The sequence below is a fragment of the Peromyscus leucopus genome, chromosome X, assembly GCF_004664715.2.
Source record: "Peromyscus leucopus breed LL Stock chromosome X, UCI_PerLeu_2.1, whole genome shotgun sequence".
Taxonomy (NCBI): Eukaryota; Metazoa; Chordata; class Mammalia; order Rodentia; family Cricetidae; genus Peromyscus; species Peromyscus leucopus.
In genome coordinates this window covers 59,786,592-59,801,278 of record NC_051083.1, presented here as the reverse complement: position 1 = coordinate 59,801,278, position 14,687 = coordinate 59,786,592, and the positions used below count along the sequence as shown (strand labels likewise).

Sequence of the window (14,687 nt, the reverse complement as noted above, 5' to 3'; positions counted from 1 at the left end):
CTATAAGAACAGTTAGTAAGAAGCCTGCCACGGCCATACAGTTTGTAAGCAATATAAGTCTCTGTGTTTACTTGGTTGGGTCTGAGCGGCTGTGGGACTGGCGGGTGACAAAGATTTGTCCTGACTGTGGGCAAGGCAGGAAACTGTAGCTACAATGTTTTTCTTATAGAACAACAATGACCCCCAAACCTCAGATATTCAGAAACTCTACAGAAAATTCTGGCCAACTCAAGAGATATGTAGAACAGAGGCTGGCTCAGCCCTGGCTGCTCATGCAGACGACCTGGGTTCAACTCCCAGCACCACATGACATCCAATAACCATCTCTACTGCCAATTTCAGGGGACCTGACACCTCTTCTGCTCTCTATGGGCACTGCACACATATGGTGCACAGACAGACATACATGCAGGAAATGAATTGATACAAATAAAAATTTAAAACAAAAAGAAATTCATTTTTAAGAGTTGTTATAACATCACAAGATTTATATTGGAGAGAAAGTAACCTTATGTTTGTGACTGTTATTTACAAATCAATGCCTCACTTACAGAGTACTCAGATTTGAGAAACAGATGAATCCAAACATTTTAAAATTGTAGGTTAGAAATATTTGATAATCCTGGAGATAGATGTCTTTTTAAAAGAAATGTTAATATTTATTATGTTAATTAATTTTATATGTATGTGTGTGTGCCTGAACACAATGTAGTACAGTATATGCATTGAAGTACCCTCAGAGGTCAGAAGAGGGTATCAGATCATTTGAAATAGGAGTTGCATGTGGATATGTGGGAAATTTAACATAGGCCCTCTGTAAGAGCAGCAAATGCTCCTAACTGGTAAGCTAGCTCTCCAGCCCCAACATTAATTAATTAATTTGTGTGTGTGTGTGTGTGTGTGTGTGTGTGTGTGTGTGTGTGTGTGTGCATGCATGAACACGTGTGAAGGAAAGAGAACAAATTTCAGGAGTCAGTTCTCTCCTGCTCTCAAATGTTGGCACAGAACATTGAACTCAGGTCATCAGGATTGGCAGCAAAGTACCTTCACTCTTTGAGCCATCTTGATGGCCCTACTTTTTCTCTTGAAGGCAAGATAGACAATGCCTGTTATGCTTCTAATTACCTAGTTTAAGAGACCAATGGACCTGGAAAGTCTGTGTCTTAGTTATGGTTTCTATTTCTGTAATAAAACATCATGACCAAAAGTGACTTGGGGAGAAAAAAGGTTTATTTCTTCTTACAACTCTCGGGTCCATCATTGAGGGAAATCAGGACAGCTAGGCTGGTCAGGATCATGGAAGTAGGAACTGGAGCAGAGGACATGAAAGAATGGTGCTTAGTGGCTTGCTCTTCATGGCTTGCTCAATTTGCTTGCTCACCAGCCCAGAAGTGACACTGCCCACAGTGAGCTAGGTCCTCCCACATCAATCATTAATCAATAGTACCTCACAGACTTGCCTCCATGTCAATATTATGGAGACATTTCCTCAGCTAAGATTCTCTCTTTTGGGGAGAAATGCTGTCAATCTTATATGAAAGTCTAGGAACCCACCACATTACCCTATTTGTGCGTCACCTTTACCTGTTGCCTATAAATCTATCAGCTCCTTTGCCAAAATTTCCCTATAAGTCTCTCTGAGGCCTTGTTCATGTTTTCACTGCTTTCAATTGTGTATATACAACTTATTAAACAGCAGTAAAATAGCTTGGGAACTGAAGCAGTCTGAGGATATCTACAGGTTGCAAAACCAAAACAAATTTAGAGCTGATGGTTCCTGCTATGTTTTAAATGTGTTTCTGTTTTTCATGTCTGTGTATGCGTGCGTGCGTGCGTGCGTGTGTGCATGCGTGTGTGTGTGTGTGTGTGTGTGTGTGTGTGTGTGTGTGTGTGTGTAAAGGCATGCACCTGCTGAGATGCAAGTGGAGGTTGGAGAACAGCTTGCAGGCATGGGTTCTTTCCTTCTGCTATGTGGCTCCTGGGGTTGAACTCAGATTGTCACGCCTGCGGTCAGCACCTTTGGTTGCGGAGCCCTCAGGTTGGCACTTAGCCCTGTTTTTGATCTTTGAAAGACGTTTTCTTTCTGGAATAATTGCTTAACTATTTAAAGCAAATCACTTTTTCTTTGACACTTGTGAGGGAAACTTGGGAGAGATAATCTAAATTTGTATTGTAACATATCAAATCACATTGGATTTAAAATGAATTACCAAGAGACTCACTTCTTTACTGAAAAGTTCTATGTTTGTGTAAAACAGAGCCAGCTCATTATCTTGAGATAGTGATGTTGAATTATATCTGTTTGGTTGTCTAAACAGGCATCTCAAATTTAACAGGCCTATATTCTTTTATGTTTTGGTCTGTTTAATTAAAAATACTAATATATATTCATAGTACATAGTGATCAGTTTCAGAAAGACAATTTCTTTTAAGTATGTCATGTACTTTGACTCTATTCATCACTGATACCCTCCCTCTTCTACCCGTCCCTCCTCTCCCACTAGTCTAATTGCTAAATTCTTAACTCATTCCCTACACACCTCCACACATCTCCTCCCTTTCCTTCTCCACCTCTGAAATAGCAAGTCTAGTCATTTAGTTCTTTATAGTCCAAACTCTTGAGGTCATTCCCGGCTCTTCTTTGTATGTCAAACCCTTTAACAATCTCAAAATCCTATCAGTCATTCCTTCAAAATCCTTCTAGAATCATACCACTTCTTCCCAACTATACTGCTTCCACCCTGTTCTAAGCCATTAACATCTCTTGCCTGGGTATTGCCCCCTTTGAGTCTCCCTCTTGTTCTTTCTAAATAATTTCCAATAGAGAAGTCAGAAGGACTCTGTTAAAATCTAGGTCAAATCTTGTCATTCCTTTATTCAAACTCATCTGATAGTCCCGCATTCCGTGCAGAATAAGAAAGCAGGACCTTTCGCTTGGCTCACAAGGCTGTAAAGGCTGGAGAGTGAGTTTTAATGTCTGCCCGCATTTCCTTTCTTTCTCTCACTCTGTTTCAGAGTTTTCATTGGTTTGTTTGTTTTGTTCTTCTGGTTGCTTTTCCCCCTCAGAAATCTACTTGGCTTAGCTTCATTTCACACAGGTCTCTTCTCAACTGCTCCCAGATCACAGAGATTTTCCTTGATCACCATATAGTATACTCCATTACCCCATCCCCCCGTTTCACTGCTGTGTTTTTCTTCATAGCACTTATCACCACAAACTTTGCCCTCTGTTTATCTCTGCTATCGAAGTTAAGCCGCCATGGGGAACAAGAAATAGTCATTGAGGTTTGTCACGTACCAAGTCCTTTTCTAGGCAGTAAGAATATAAACATTAACCAAACAAACACAGATATTCTTATAGTGCTTGTATCCAGTGTGATATAAATTGGCTGTATTTACTCAGTAAATATTTGAAGGATGTGATGTGTTGGATAAACACAGTACATACTTGGCAGAATAACAAGAATGGCTTTCAAAAAGAAGATCTGGATTGGTTTGTCACCTTTTAACTCATTGAGACACTCATCACATCTAAAGAAATGGTTCTATGGCCGCTTAGGTGAAAGGTTAAATATCTTAGACAATTCCATGATCCCCAGGTACTCTCTATCCTTCACTCTAAGGCAGTACTAGCCCCATCTCGTCAATTGCTTCCACTTTCTGGAACTGCTTCAATCATTGGACCCTACTCACATTGACAAATGTCAGCTTAAAAATCTCATTTTCATCTTTATAAAATCATATTGCTTTGTAACCCCCTACAGACACATATCATCAGCAGATGTAGCCAGACACACTGTCTTTGAATCCAGATGGCTTTTCAACAGCCCAGAGCTATGTTTCCTATAAACCTCTGTGCTCAAGGGGTAGTGTTCTGTCAATTGACACAGTAACATTGAAATACAGTGATTCAAACACCCTGCCCAGGAGCTACCTCAACATTTTGTCATCGCACTGAATGTACCACTAGTTAACTCAAAGCTATTACACCCATAATGGCAACAGTTTTCATGGGTAAATCACTGTCTAGCTGAAGGGACAGTAAACACTATCGAGTTTCATTACAACACCAACAGTGAGACAGACATTAGACCAGCTTCTAGGGTTATATAAAGGCAAGTGGATCCTTGTCTTCAAGGAACTTACAGAGTAATGCTACATGCTTTGGTTTAGATTTGGACATAGTAACAGATACCAAAATTGTTATAATTATCACTGGAAATAATATGTCATATAAATGCCAGAATGGCAAAACACTATCAGTTCCAAAAATAGGATCAAATTATCTTGGTGGACATGGCTTAAATGTTTCTGCAGATATCTGGAGTTAGAGGATGAAGGATTTTTCTATTGTTAGTTCTATGTAAAGGATTGATTAGCAGGTTAAGCTGGAGAAACCAGTGATATTTGGATAATACATGAGATATAAAGAATATTTTTATTCACATTTCATAAGTCAGAGTGATAAAGGATCACTTGAATACACTTACCATCTGCTCCTTCACCACTTTTGCTTCTTTTATTGCGACGGACACGCCTACTTTCCTCTTCAGAATATGCCTTTTCATCAGGAAAGAAGAAATTCAGGAGGGCCATCTGTGAAATTAACAAGTAGATGTGTCAAAGGTTGACCTCAGTTAGTTATATCCAACATAAGAAACCAACTAGCTGGCTTTCAATAGACAGTCCTCTGTAGATGTATCCAATCGTCTTTTTAAAATAAAAAACACAGAGCCAATGTAAAAGAGAGAAAGCCGAGAGGTCAGAGCTCAGAGATAAAATCTTACCTCCTGCAGTGCTCCTAACTTCCCCGAGAGAGAGCTACTTCCTGTTTGTCTGTGTTTAAATAGTCTTTCTGTTCTGCCTTCTCATTGGTTCTAAACCCAACCACATGACTGCCTCATCACTGCCTGTAAGTACCGCCCTCCAGGTCTTAAAGGCATATGTCTCCAATACTGGCTGTATCCCTGAACACACAGAAATCTACCTAGCTCTTCTAACCATCACGCTCTTGCTATGGCTCTAATAGCTCTGACCCCAGGGCAACTTTATTTATTAACATAAAATTAAAATTACATTTCAGTACAAATAAAATATCACCATAGTCCTCCTTTACCTTAAATTCAATATATCTAAAACCGGAGCTTGTCTTTCCTTCCCCCTTTCAAATGACTTTACTCATGGAATCATACTATTCTAATCATGTAGGCATGAAATTTTGGTTAATCCCTGGAGCCTCTCTATTCTGCTCTTAATAGTTCTGAGAAATCCCTTAGGTTACATTTGTCCACAAACTTCTGGGGATTTGTCACAAATTTCTAATTTTCTCCCACATTACTGATGGCTATTCAGAACTAGCCTTGGATTTTCTATCACCCCTTGGACTTCATTATCATATACATCTGATTTTGCCATATTCTTACTTATGCTCTGTTTTTGTTTCCAGAGTGGAGAGGAACCAATCCTGAGGTGCCATGTATGTCAACTCTCTTATGAGAGTTAAGTCATGATAAAATGTGCACTAATTCTCTGCCTTTCCCAAACTCCATGTGGTCTATAAGACTCATTTCAGTGAAATCCAACAGTTGATGATTTCTCTGATTCTGTTTTTTAGTTTTGAAGGAAAACCTAACCTTGTTATCACTCTATTAGTAAGTTTTTATACAATAATGTATCTGAAAAAGTAAGTCTTGTATTAAAAGGTACTCATTCTAATATTTGGTCCCCTGATGTCTTATAATCATAGCTTATAGTAATATAATATGTTTTGTATGTGAATTGGTCTGGCTTCACTAAAGATAATCATGGCTTAACTATATACATTTGAGGTAAAAGGATGTGCATAAGGCCATAATGGACCGAGTTTTAGACCCAAGTGATTCTAAACCCAACTCTATCACTTGCTAGCTGTGCAACCTTGGACAAAGTTCTTCAGCTTTATTTTTCTCACTTGAAAATGGGGATGACAATAGCACTTTCCTCAGAAAGCAGCTGTAGGATCATCACAGTACCCATCTCATATAATACATGCCCAGTAAATATTAGATAGTGCTATTTTAAACACATTAGTTATTTTGAGACTTAAAATGAATGTATTTTCATTCTACTGTCAGCTGGAAAAAATAGTAATCCCAGAGTCTTTATGTCTGGTGCATTTATTAGTTAAAAAATGGGTTGGACCCAAGAAAACCCTAACAGTCTATACAAACTGTCTTCAAACACCTATGATTTATTGTTTATATTAAACAATTATATTCAGTAGCCTTAAGGCACAGTCATCTAGGAGGATACATTCATTGATTAAATATCAAACAATAAATGAATATGTGTAACCTGTAGATTATTAATCACATCACATTTAAAAACATTTAAGTTGATCCACTTGAAATGGCCATTTTCCAGGGAGCTCCCAGACTCTGCTAAAACAATATAGGCTATTGCCATTGTTCTTGGTTACCTACCAGAACTAGATGGTTAAGACCCTATTGCTGAAGAAACCACACATTTAGGTTAGAGGCTACAGAGAAATCAAGCTGGAAATGGGTTAGAAGCATCCTCCCTGCTGGCTGACATTCATCGTACTGGAAGGTGCTATGCAGGCTGTTTAGGGAGAATAGTCATCACCAATGGTCTTTGCTGCCCTGCATGCAGCAAAACTGACCATTCAGACAAGATGTATCAAACTGGGGGTTTGTGGCAGGGGTAATGGATGGTAAGGGTCAGGGGAAAGAGAGCTTAGGGTAGAGGGAGGTCCCAGCTGGAACAGGAGCAGTGTGGGAGAATGGAGAGGGAGATACCATGATGAATGAAGGCCCCAGGGGAATAGGAAGAAGCAGATTGCTAGAGAGGTCCCCAGAAATCCACAGATACCCACTGTAAACTACTGGCAATGGTCGAGAGAGTGCCTGAGCTGACCTGCTCTGGTGAGCGGATGGCTGATCACCCTGGCTGTCATGATAGAACTCTCATCTAGTGTCTGATGGAGGCAGATGCAGAGATCCATGGCCAAGCCCCAGGTGGAGCTCTGGAAGTCCAATTGGCAGAGAGAGGAGGGATTGTATGAGCGAGAGATATTGAGACCATGATTGAAAAAAGCACAGGGACAAATAGCCAAACTAGTGGAAACTCATGAACTGTGAACCAGTGGCTGAGGAGCCCCCATGGAACTGGACCAGGCCCTCTGGATAAGTGAGACAGTTGATTAGCTTGAACTATTTGGGAGGCCCCCAGACAGTAGAGCCAGGACCTGTCCTTGGTGCATGGACTGACTTTTTGCAGTCTGAGTCCTAGGCTGAGACACTTTGCTCAGCCTTGGTGTAGGGAGGAGGGGACTGGATCTGCCTTGGCTGAGTCTACCAGGCTGGGCTGACTCCCCAGGGGAGACCTTGCCTTGGAGGAGGTGGGAATGGGGGTGGATTGGGGGGAGGGCTGGGGGTGGGAGGAGGGAGGACTGGGGGAATCTGTGGCTAATATGTGAAATTAAGTTAATTATAAAATAAAAATACTATAAAAAAAGATGTATTCACTGTTGCAATAGTTGAGGGCAACCAATCTCTTTTTGATTGGATTTGAGGCCTACCACACAGGAGGAAATGCATGCCTGGTACTGGAAACCTGGTCAAAAGCTCATGGCTAGAGAAGTCACAGGCCCTAAGGGGAAGCTTTGTATTTTTTTGCCGGATGAACATTCAGTCACATTGCCAGTTTATATATATCTACCTATAAACTAGTGGTGCTCTCAGCCTTCAGAGCTGTGTTTCAGTAGGTAGCACTCAAAGTGCAGAAAAAAGTGACTGTCGAGTGTTTATTCTTAAATGAGACTCTATATTACTCCTTCCAAGGCCCAGAGGACATCTTGGAAGAGGGGTCTGAAAGAATGTAAGAGCTAGAAGATGGGGAAAAGTATTGTGAAATATTGTCTTCTGTATATGGCATGGTCACCTACACAAGTTTGAGTCCTTCAATATTCTATTATGTATGAGGGAGGGGCTCATGAGGTTCAAATCCCCTCCCTAGGGAACTACTGGCAGTTAATGGCTGTCGGGAGAGGGAGAGTCTTTTTCTTCAGTAGTGGGGCCTCTGGTAAGTTGTCATGGTCCAGTAAATCAACTTCAATTAAAGTCAGTGTATCACAAAATAGATATGAAAGTAGGAGGGGGACCAGTTGGGAGGAAGAATGAGCTCATTACGAGTGGGAATAAGAGAGGATAAGGGAAAGAGAATTTGATCACAGTACATTGTACACATGTAAGAAATTGTCAAAAATAAAAAAGTAAACACACACACACACACACACACACGTATACACACATACATTTTTGTATGTAAAATAACTGGGGCTTGGGAGATAGTTCAGTTGGTAAAGTGTCATGAAAACATGAGGACCTGAATTCAATCCTCAGGCCCCACATAAAATAGCCAAGTGCAATGGTACACAATTATAATCCCAGTACTGGGGAGTTTCCACATGCATACATTCACACATGCACCTATACACAAACATGGACGCACAAAACACACAGATACACACACACAGACACACACACACACACTTACAGACATATACACACATATACACTTACACACACACATATACACACACACACTTAGAGGCACACACACATACAGACACAGACACACACATGCAGACACACACACACACACACACACACACACACACACACACACACGGTTGAATATCACCAGTCTCACATGGTTCAACTGATTAGTATTTTGGAGTCACTTGGCTGGAATTTAAATGTAGTTTCCTGTAGAATCAACATAAATCTGGTTAGGCCCATAGAAATGTCACGTAAACCACCATAGAAATAAGCTAATACAACACTAAAAATATGAAATCAAACTGGCATTTAAAAGAAAATCGCAATCATGCCCAGGGTAGTGGCCAGAATTTGTAATCCCAGCATGCTGGAGGCTGAGGCAGAAGATCATAAACTCAAGGTCAGGCTATGCTACTTAATAAACCTGGTCTGGAAAACAAACATAAACAAAATAAAGACTCAAACCAAACTCCCAAACCAGAAAGACTGCCAATAATCTTGGGATAGAACAAGCTTTAGTTCATTTATTTATTTTTTTTAATAACTTTGAGTACTAGAACTTGGGCTATTATGGATAGAATTTAGTTTTACTTTTTACTTCAAGGCTTGCAGAATAAGTGGAGGCCTACTTGCTTGTACACCAAATGACCCCAGTCTACTACAATCCTGAGGAGTTTTTGTTACTATAATTACATTACAGATGACTACATGCTTTGTTAAAAAGGAGCTTAAGATTGTCTGGGGTCAAAAAGGGAAGCACCTAGTATAGACTGCTAATAAATGAGGCTTCTTAGAGGAAATGTTAACATTACAAGTCTCGAATGATGTCAAGGATTTAGTGATAAATGGGAAATGGAAAAGGAATTCCAGATGAACGGAGTATTGTGTTTAAAATCTCAGAGGAAAAGGAGAATACCATTTCAAAAACTACAAGTAACTTAGAGTAAGTGATAGGAGGTGGAGAGGAATGGTGAGAGATGAACAAGGGGTATTAAGTATTATGGAATTAGATCATGTTAAGGAATTTATGCTGGATCAACAGCAGAGGATCATCTGAAGGAATTTTTTTCCATTCCTGATACTTTTCACCTTGTGGAAACTGGAGATATATTTTTACCTATAAAATAATGCTCCTTTAAATCAAGAGATTTTATCAATGTACACATCTTTGTGCTTATGTACAATCTTGTATAACCTCTACCAACTCAAGATATAGACCATTCCATGACTAGACAAGTTTCTGTTACATCCCTTCCATTCATTCTCTAGTATCTTCTGCCCCAAGTCAACAGCAGTTTTGACTTCTATCATCACAATTTGGTTTCTTCCATCATAGATGAAAGTCTCATAGAGGGGTGAACATAATTTTGCATTCACTATGCCTATGACATTAATTTCCTGTTGCTGTATGTATAAGCATTCCATTACGTCAGAGTAATTAGTAGTATGACCCCCTGCTGTTGATTCAGCATAACACCTTAACAAATTTTACTGGAAGAATCTATCTCTTAAAATTTTTGTTTTACAGTTTTATCTTTGATGACTTCATACATGTATACAATGTATTTGATGATATTGACCCCATTCCTTTCTTTTATCTTTTCCCCATCTCCCCTGAAACTCTTCTTTCCAACGTGCCCCCTTTCTAGTGCCATGCCTTTCTTTTTCTTATTTCTTTTTCTAACTCTTCTGAGCTTCATCAGGGTTGCTTGCTTGTGCATGGGTATGGTGTTACTAATGAAGCCTGGGCTTCTTACCAGTGGCTAAACCCCTGAGGAAAAATGGCTCCTCCAGCAGCCACTAACTGCTAATAGCTCCTAAGGGTATTATGTGCCCCTCCCTCATCCATGCTGGAATGTTAATGGGTCCAGTGTTGTATAGATCCTATGTAGGTAACTGCAGATGCTATGAGTATGAGTGTTATATCCATGTCCTGTACAGAAAACAGTGTTTCCCAGCACTCTGGCTCTTATGTTCTTTCACTCTGTCTTTCCAAGATGATCTCTGAGCTTCCAGCATAGGGGCTATCACTCTTTCCTAAGTGCATCCTCCTATTGATGTACACATGGGTTATTTCTAGGTCTGGCTATAATAAACAAAGCTGATGCGAACATTTATGTGTAAGTGTAAGTTTTGTGTGGATATGTCTTCATTTTTCTTGGAAAGAACCTAAGAATGGAACCTCTGGCTTATATGATGTGTCAAACTGCTTTCTAGAGTGATTGCAGCATTTTATGTGCCCAACAACAATGTGTGTGAATCCCAGTATTCTCCATCTTCACCAATATTTGGTAATGTCAGTAATTTTATTTTATTCATTCTGGTAGATATAAAAGAGTGCTTCATTGTGGCTTTTATTTTTTGAGTTATTAAATTTATTTTCTGTCACCTTGTCAACTTCTAGATTTCAAGTCATCCACCTACGACATATTCTTTAGATCCTTCAAATTTGCTGCTACAGGCTTGACATCTAATTAAAACACCAATTAAGTTCATATAAAAATAATAAATAGGCATCAAATGGAGTTTTGAATGGTGACTTCAGTAAAATGCACACTGACTGGATTAGAGAGCATTTCTTTACTGCTTCAATTGTGGTTGTAATGTGAAGGGCAGGTTATTACAATATGATGGTATTCCTCATAAACACAGCTCCTGTGTGAGGTCTGCTATGGAACATTGTGTGTTCTTCTAACCTGGTCTTGGCAGAAAGGGAAGTTGTTCACATGTTAACTGTTCCAAAGTGTCTGGTGACAGCCAGAACAGGAGCGCTGGGGGAGAAACAAACTTATGCAGACAACAGAAACAATTCCAGTTTCCATGGATATAGAAATATCTCAAAGTCCCTCAAGAGGAGCTTTGATGGTACAGGATATTCATAAGTCAAGTGTTCATTAGAAAGGGACCGCTTGAATATGAAAATTCTTTGAATAGGATATATTTTCTCAGACACTAGAAGAAAATAACACAAAACACTTTTTAATCAAAATGGTTCCCTATTCACAGTGCCCTATTTGAGTCTCAATTAGAGGCAGGAGGGAAAATTATACTCTATATAGCATAATGGTAAAGAAAAAAAAACCCAGTAGCTTCTCATACAAGAAGTTTGAATTCTAGCTTTAGTTTTGCATTCGTTAGCATGGCCTCCAGAGGCATGTTGTAGAATATGAACAAAATAGCCTTCTCTTTCAGAATATTGCTTCCCTATTGCACAAGGAGAAAGCACCAGGAATGTTGGCCACAGTCAGGCATTTTGCTCAAGGGGAAGAAAATCTAATTCTTTACACTTTATTATGTGATTACATTCTTGTTTCTTATGGTAAAATTACATGGTAAACAGCACCTGCAGATTACAGGGATTGCAGCTAGAAACAATTTGTTAACAGTGAGACACAAGGGATACATACATTATTGTTAGTGACTCTCCAGATATTACTACTACAAATATTTTTTTCTAATATCAAAACCCACCAATTTATTGGATACGTTTCACACGGCATAGAATGAATTCAATTTAATTAATTTTCTATTTTATCACTAACATATTGGATTGTACTAGATGATTCACAGGAAATGACTCACAAGCCTTTTGAGGGAAGGAGTCCATCTCATCCATTTCTGTGTAACTAGTGTGTAGCCCCGGTCCCAGCACACAGTAGGCCCCTCATAAATATCTCTCTGTTAAGAGAATAATTGAAACGATGTTTCGAAAACCCCCCAAAAGAGCGAATAATTGAAGGATCTTAGCCTATTTATGCTGCTATAACTAAACATTTGTACCTGAATAATTTCTAAAGCACAGAACTTCATTTTTCTCTTAGTTCTGGAAGATGAAAATCAAAACTAAGGTTCCAATGACTTGTGAGGGCTACACTCTGTTTCCATGATGGTGCCTTATCAATACATCCTCCAGGAGGAAGGAATGCTGTGTGGTGCAAAGTAGAAAGCAGAAGGGAAGAAGGACAGGCTGTTTCATGAAGAGTCCTTTATAGGGCCTTAATCCCATTCCTAAGGAAGGAACTCTCATGGCCTAATTTAATCTTAGAGCCCCCCACATGATGATGTCATCTATTAGCAATACCTGAATTTTAGAGAGTCCACATTCAAACTATAGTACAACTCATTTCTTGAAGCCACAATATGGTTTCATTCTAATTGGGCCTGTTTTGATGACCAACCATGAAGAGACAGGCTACTGACTATATGATTAATAGGAATCAAATCGATGGGATCCTAAAACTGAGAGACCTTGTAAGTCAGTGTTTTCAAACCTTGATATGCATCAGAATCACTCCACAGGAATACTCAAGTGCAGTGTCCCAGGACTCCCAAATTTAGATTGAGTAGGCCTGAGGTGAAACCCTAGAATCTGACCTGAATTTGCTCTTTAGGGGATTTTCACACACATAATCCTTGAGTCATACTTCAAGAAACTTCTGTATTGTTCATTCTGTAAGTAGTTTATAACCTAGATTGAAAAGGCTATGTTCACTTTCTTTTCCTTAGTAAGCCAGGGTTCCTGAACAGCTAGTGTTTCACACCTTTTTTTTCTGTCAATCTTAATATGGTTATAAAAAGTCAATACCTAATTTCTCAAAACAGGAGACATGCACATATCAGGCTTTCTAAAATTAGCACATCATTTACTTAAAATTTTTTCTCTTTTAATATTCTGGAGTTAATTTATTTAACCTATTTTTTTATTGCAGCCAATGTCATCTCATCATCACTATCATCTTCTGAAACATTGAAGTGATTTATGCTCTGAGGGCCTGAAGAGAAGACTCAGTGGCTAAGAGCACTTGCTTTTCCTACAGAAGACTGAGTTCAGTTACCAGCACCAATTTCAGGGAGCACACAACTGCCCATAACTCTACTTTCAGGGAATCCATTTTCCTCTTTGAGACTCCACAGGGCGTGCAAACAAAATAAATATTTAAAATAAAATAATTAATACTCTGAAATGTCAGTCTTTTCTTTTTGAACTGCTAGTGATTGAACAGGGCTTTTTACATGCTAGGCAGGCACTCTACTACTGAACTATATCCTAAATACTTAACAAAATCTTAAAAGTGCTTCGTAGCAAGATAGGAGGATCTCTGTAGTAATTAGTGAAGCAGCATTGTCCAATGAGCTTAGTAAACACATTATAGATATAAAATGAATCAAAATGTGTCAATGAACACTCTTTTAATCTTATTAAGAACCCTTAACACGCTGTGATTATAAACAGTAAGTCTGGAGAGAGACAAGCAGAGTGTTGTCTTTGAATAAACATTGAGTACTTAGCATATGGAAGGTATTGAACTAGACAGTATTTTCAACATACATAGACAAAATGCAAACAACACAGTTTCTTTGTAGTGCAATGATAGCACTTCATGAAAGGAGACAGAAAAGTTTCTAACTCAGTGGTAAGAAGAAAGGCAGAGTATGTGCTGATGGCTGAAAAGAGTGCAGTGCAGTGTGCCAGTTTCTGGGCGTAAGCAAACAAGAACATTCAACATTGATCAAAGCATCATCCACAGGATATACCACCAGCAGAGTCGGGGTGGCAGTTGTAGCAATAAGCCTATACACCAAATAAAATTGGCTCCTTGGATATCTCTGTTGTGGATGCTCGGTTTTACCATCCGTGCTATAGATAACGTTGGAAGAAGTGTGAAATTTTGTAGTGAAGCTAAACATAATGAACATTTTATATCACATATAGAACTTAAAAGCAGTCTCTGAATACTGCTTCCTGGGCAGTCTGACTGCAAAATCATCACTGTCAAACAATGCAAGTTACTGCAAAATAGAAAATTTTAGAAAGAACAGTATCTCTGCTTAGGAAGATTATCCTAGTGTGGTATCAGTGTCAAATTGCATAACCAACCAGCTCAATGCTTAGCTTTTTCTTGCCCAGTTTTGGCTTGTACAAGTTACCTAATCTTTATCAAATAATGCTTTATGTATCTTAATATAAATTTTATTCTCCTTAGAGGCAGTAAGCACCTCAACAAAGGTTCAGAATGTGTTTAGACTTGTCCTTAGGACAAGCATGAAATCTGTTTAAGATGCATATCAAGGGGAAAGGTGAGCTATTATAAACATATTACTACTAATGAAAGAAGGAGAAATGCA

The 14,687-nt window shown here is 39.0% G+C and overlaps 1 protein-coding gene across 8 annotated transcripts in view; it reads right to left on the bottom strand.

Annotated features, from left to right (window-relative positions):
- The window catches only part of Eda (ectodysplasin A), a 377,498-nt gene that overhangs the window by 86,225 nt on the left and 276,586 nt on the right, over window positions 1–14,687 (bottom strand). For all 8 annotated transcript variants that reach the window (XR_005090028.1, XR_003736102.2, XR_005090029.1 and 5 more), the window contains exon 2: window positions 4,491–4,596. Coding sequence is in view for 5 of the 8 variants with exons in the window: in XM_028883904.2 (XP_028739737.1) it covers window positions 4,491–4,596 (106 nt within the window). In the remaining 3 variants the exon portion in view is untranslated. The remainder of the gene's footprint in view (window positions 1–4,490; window positions 4,597–14,687) is intronic.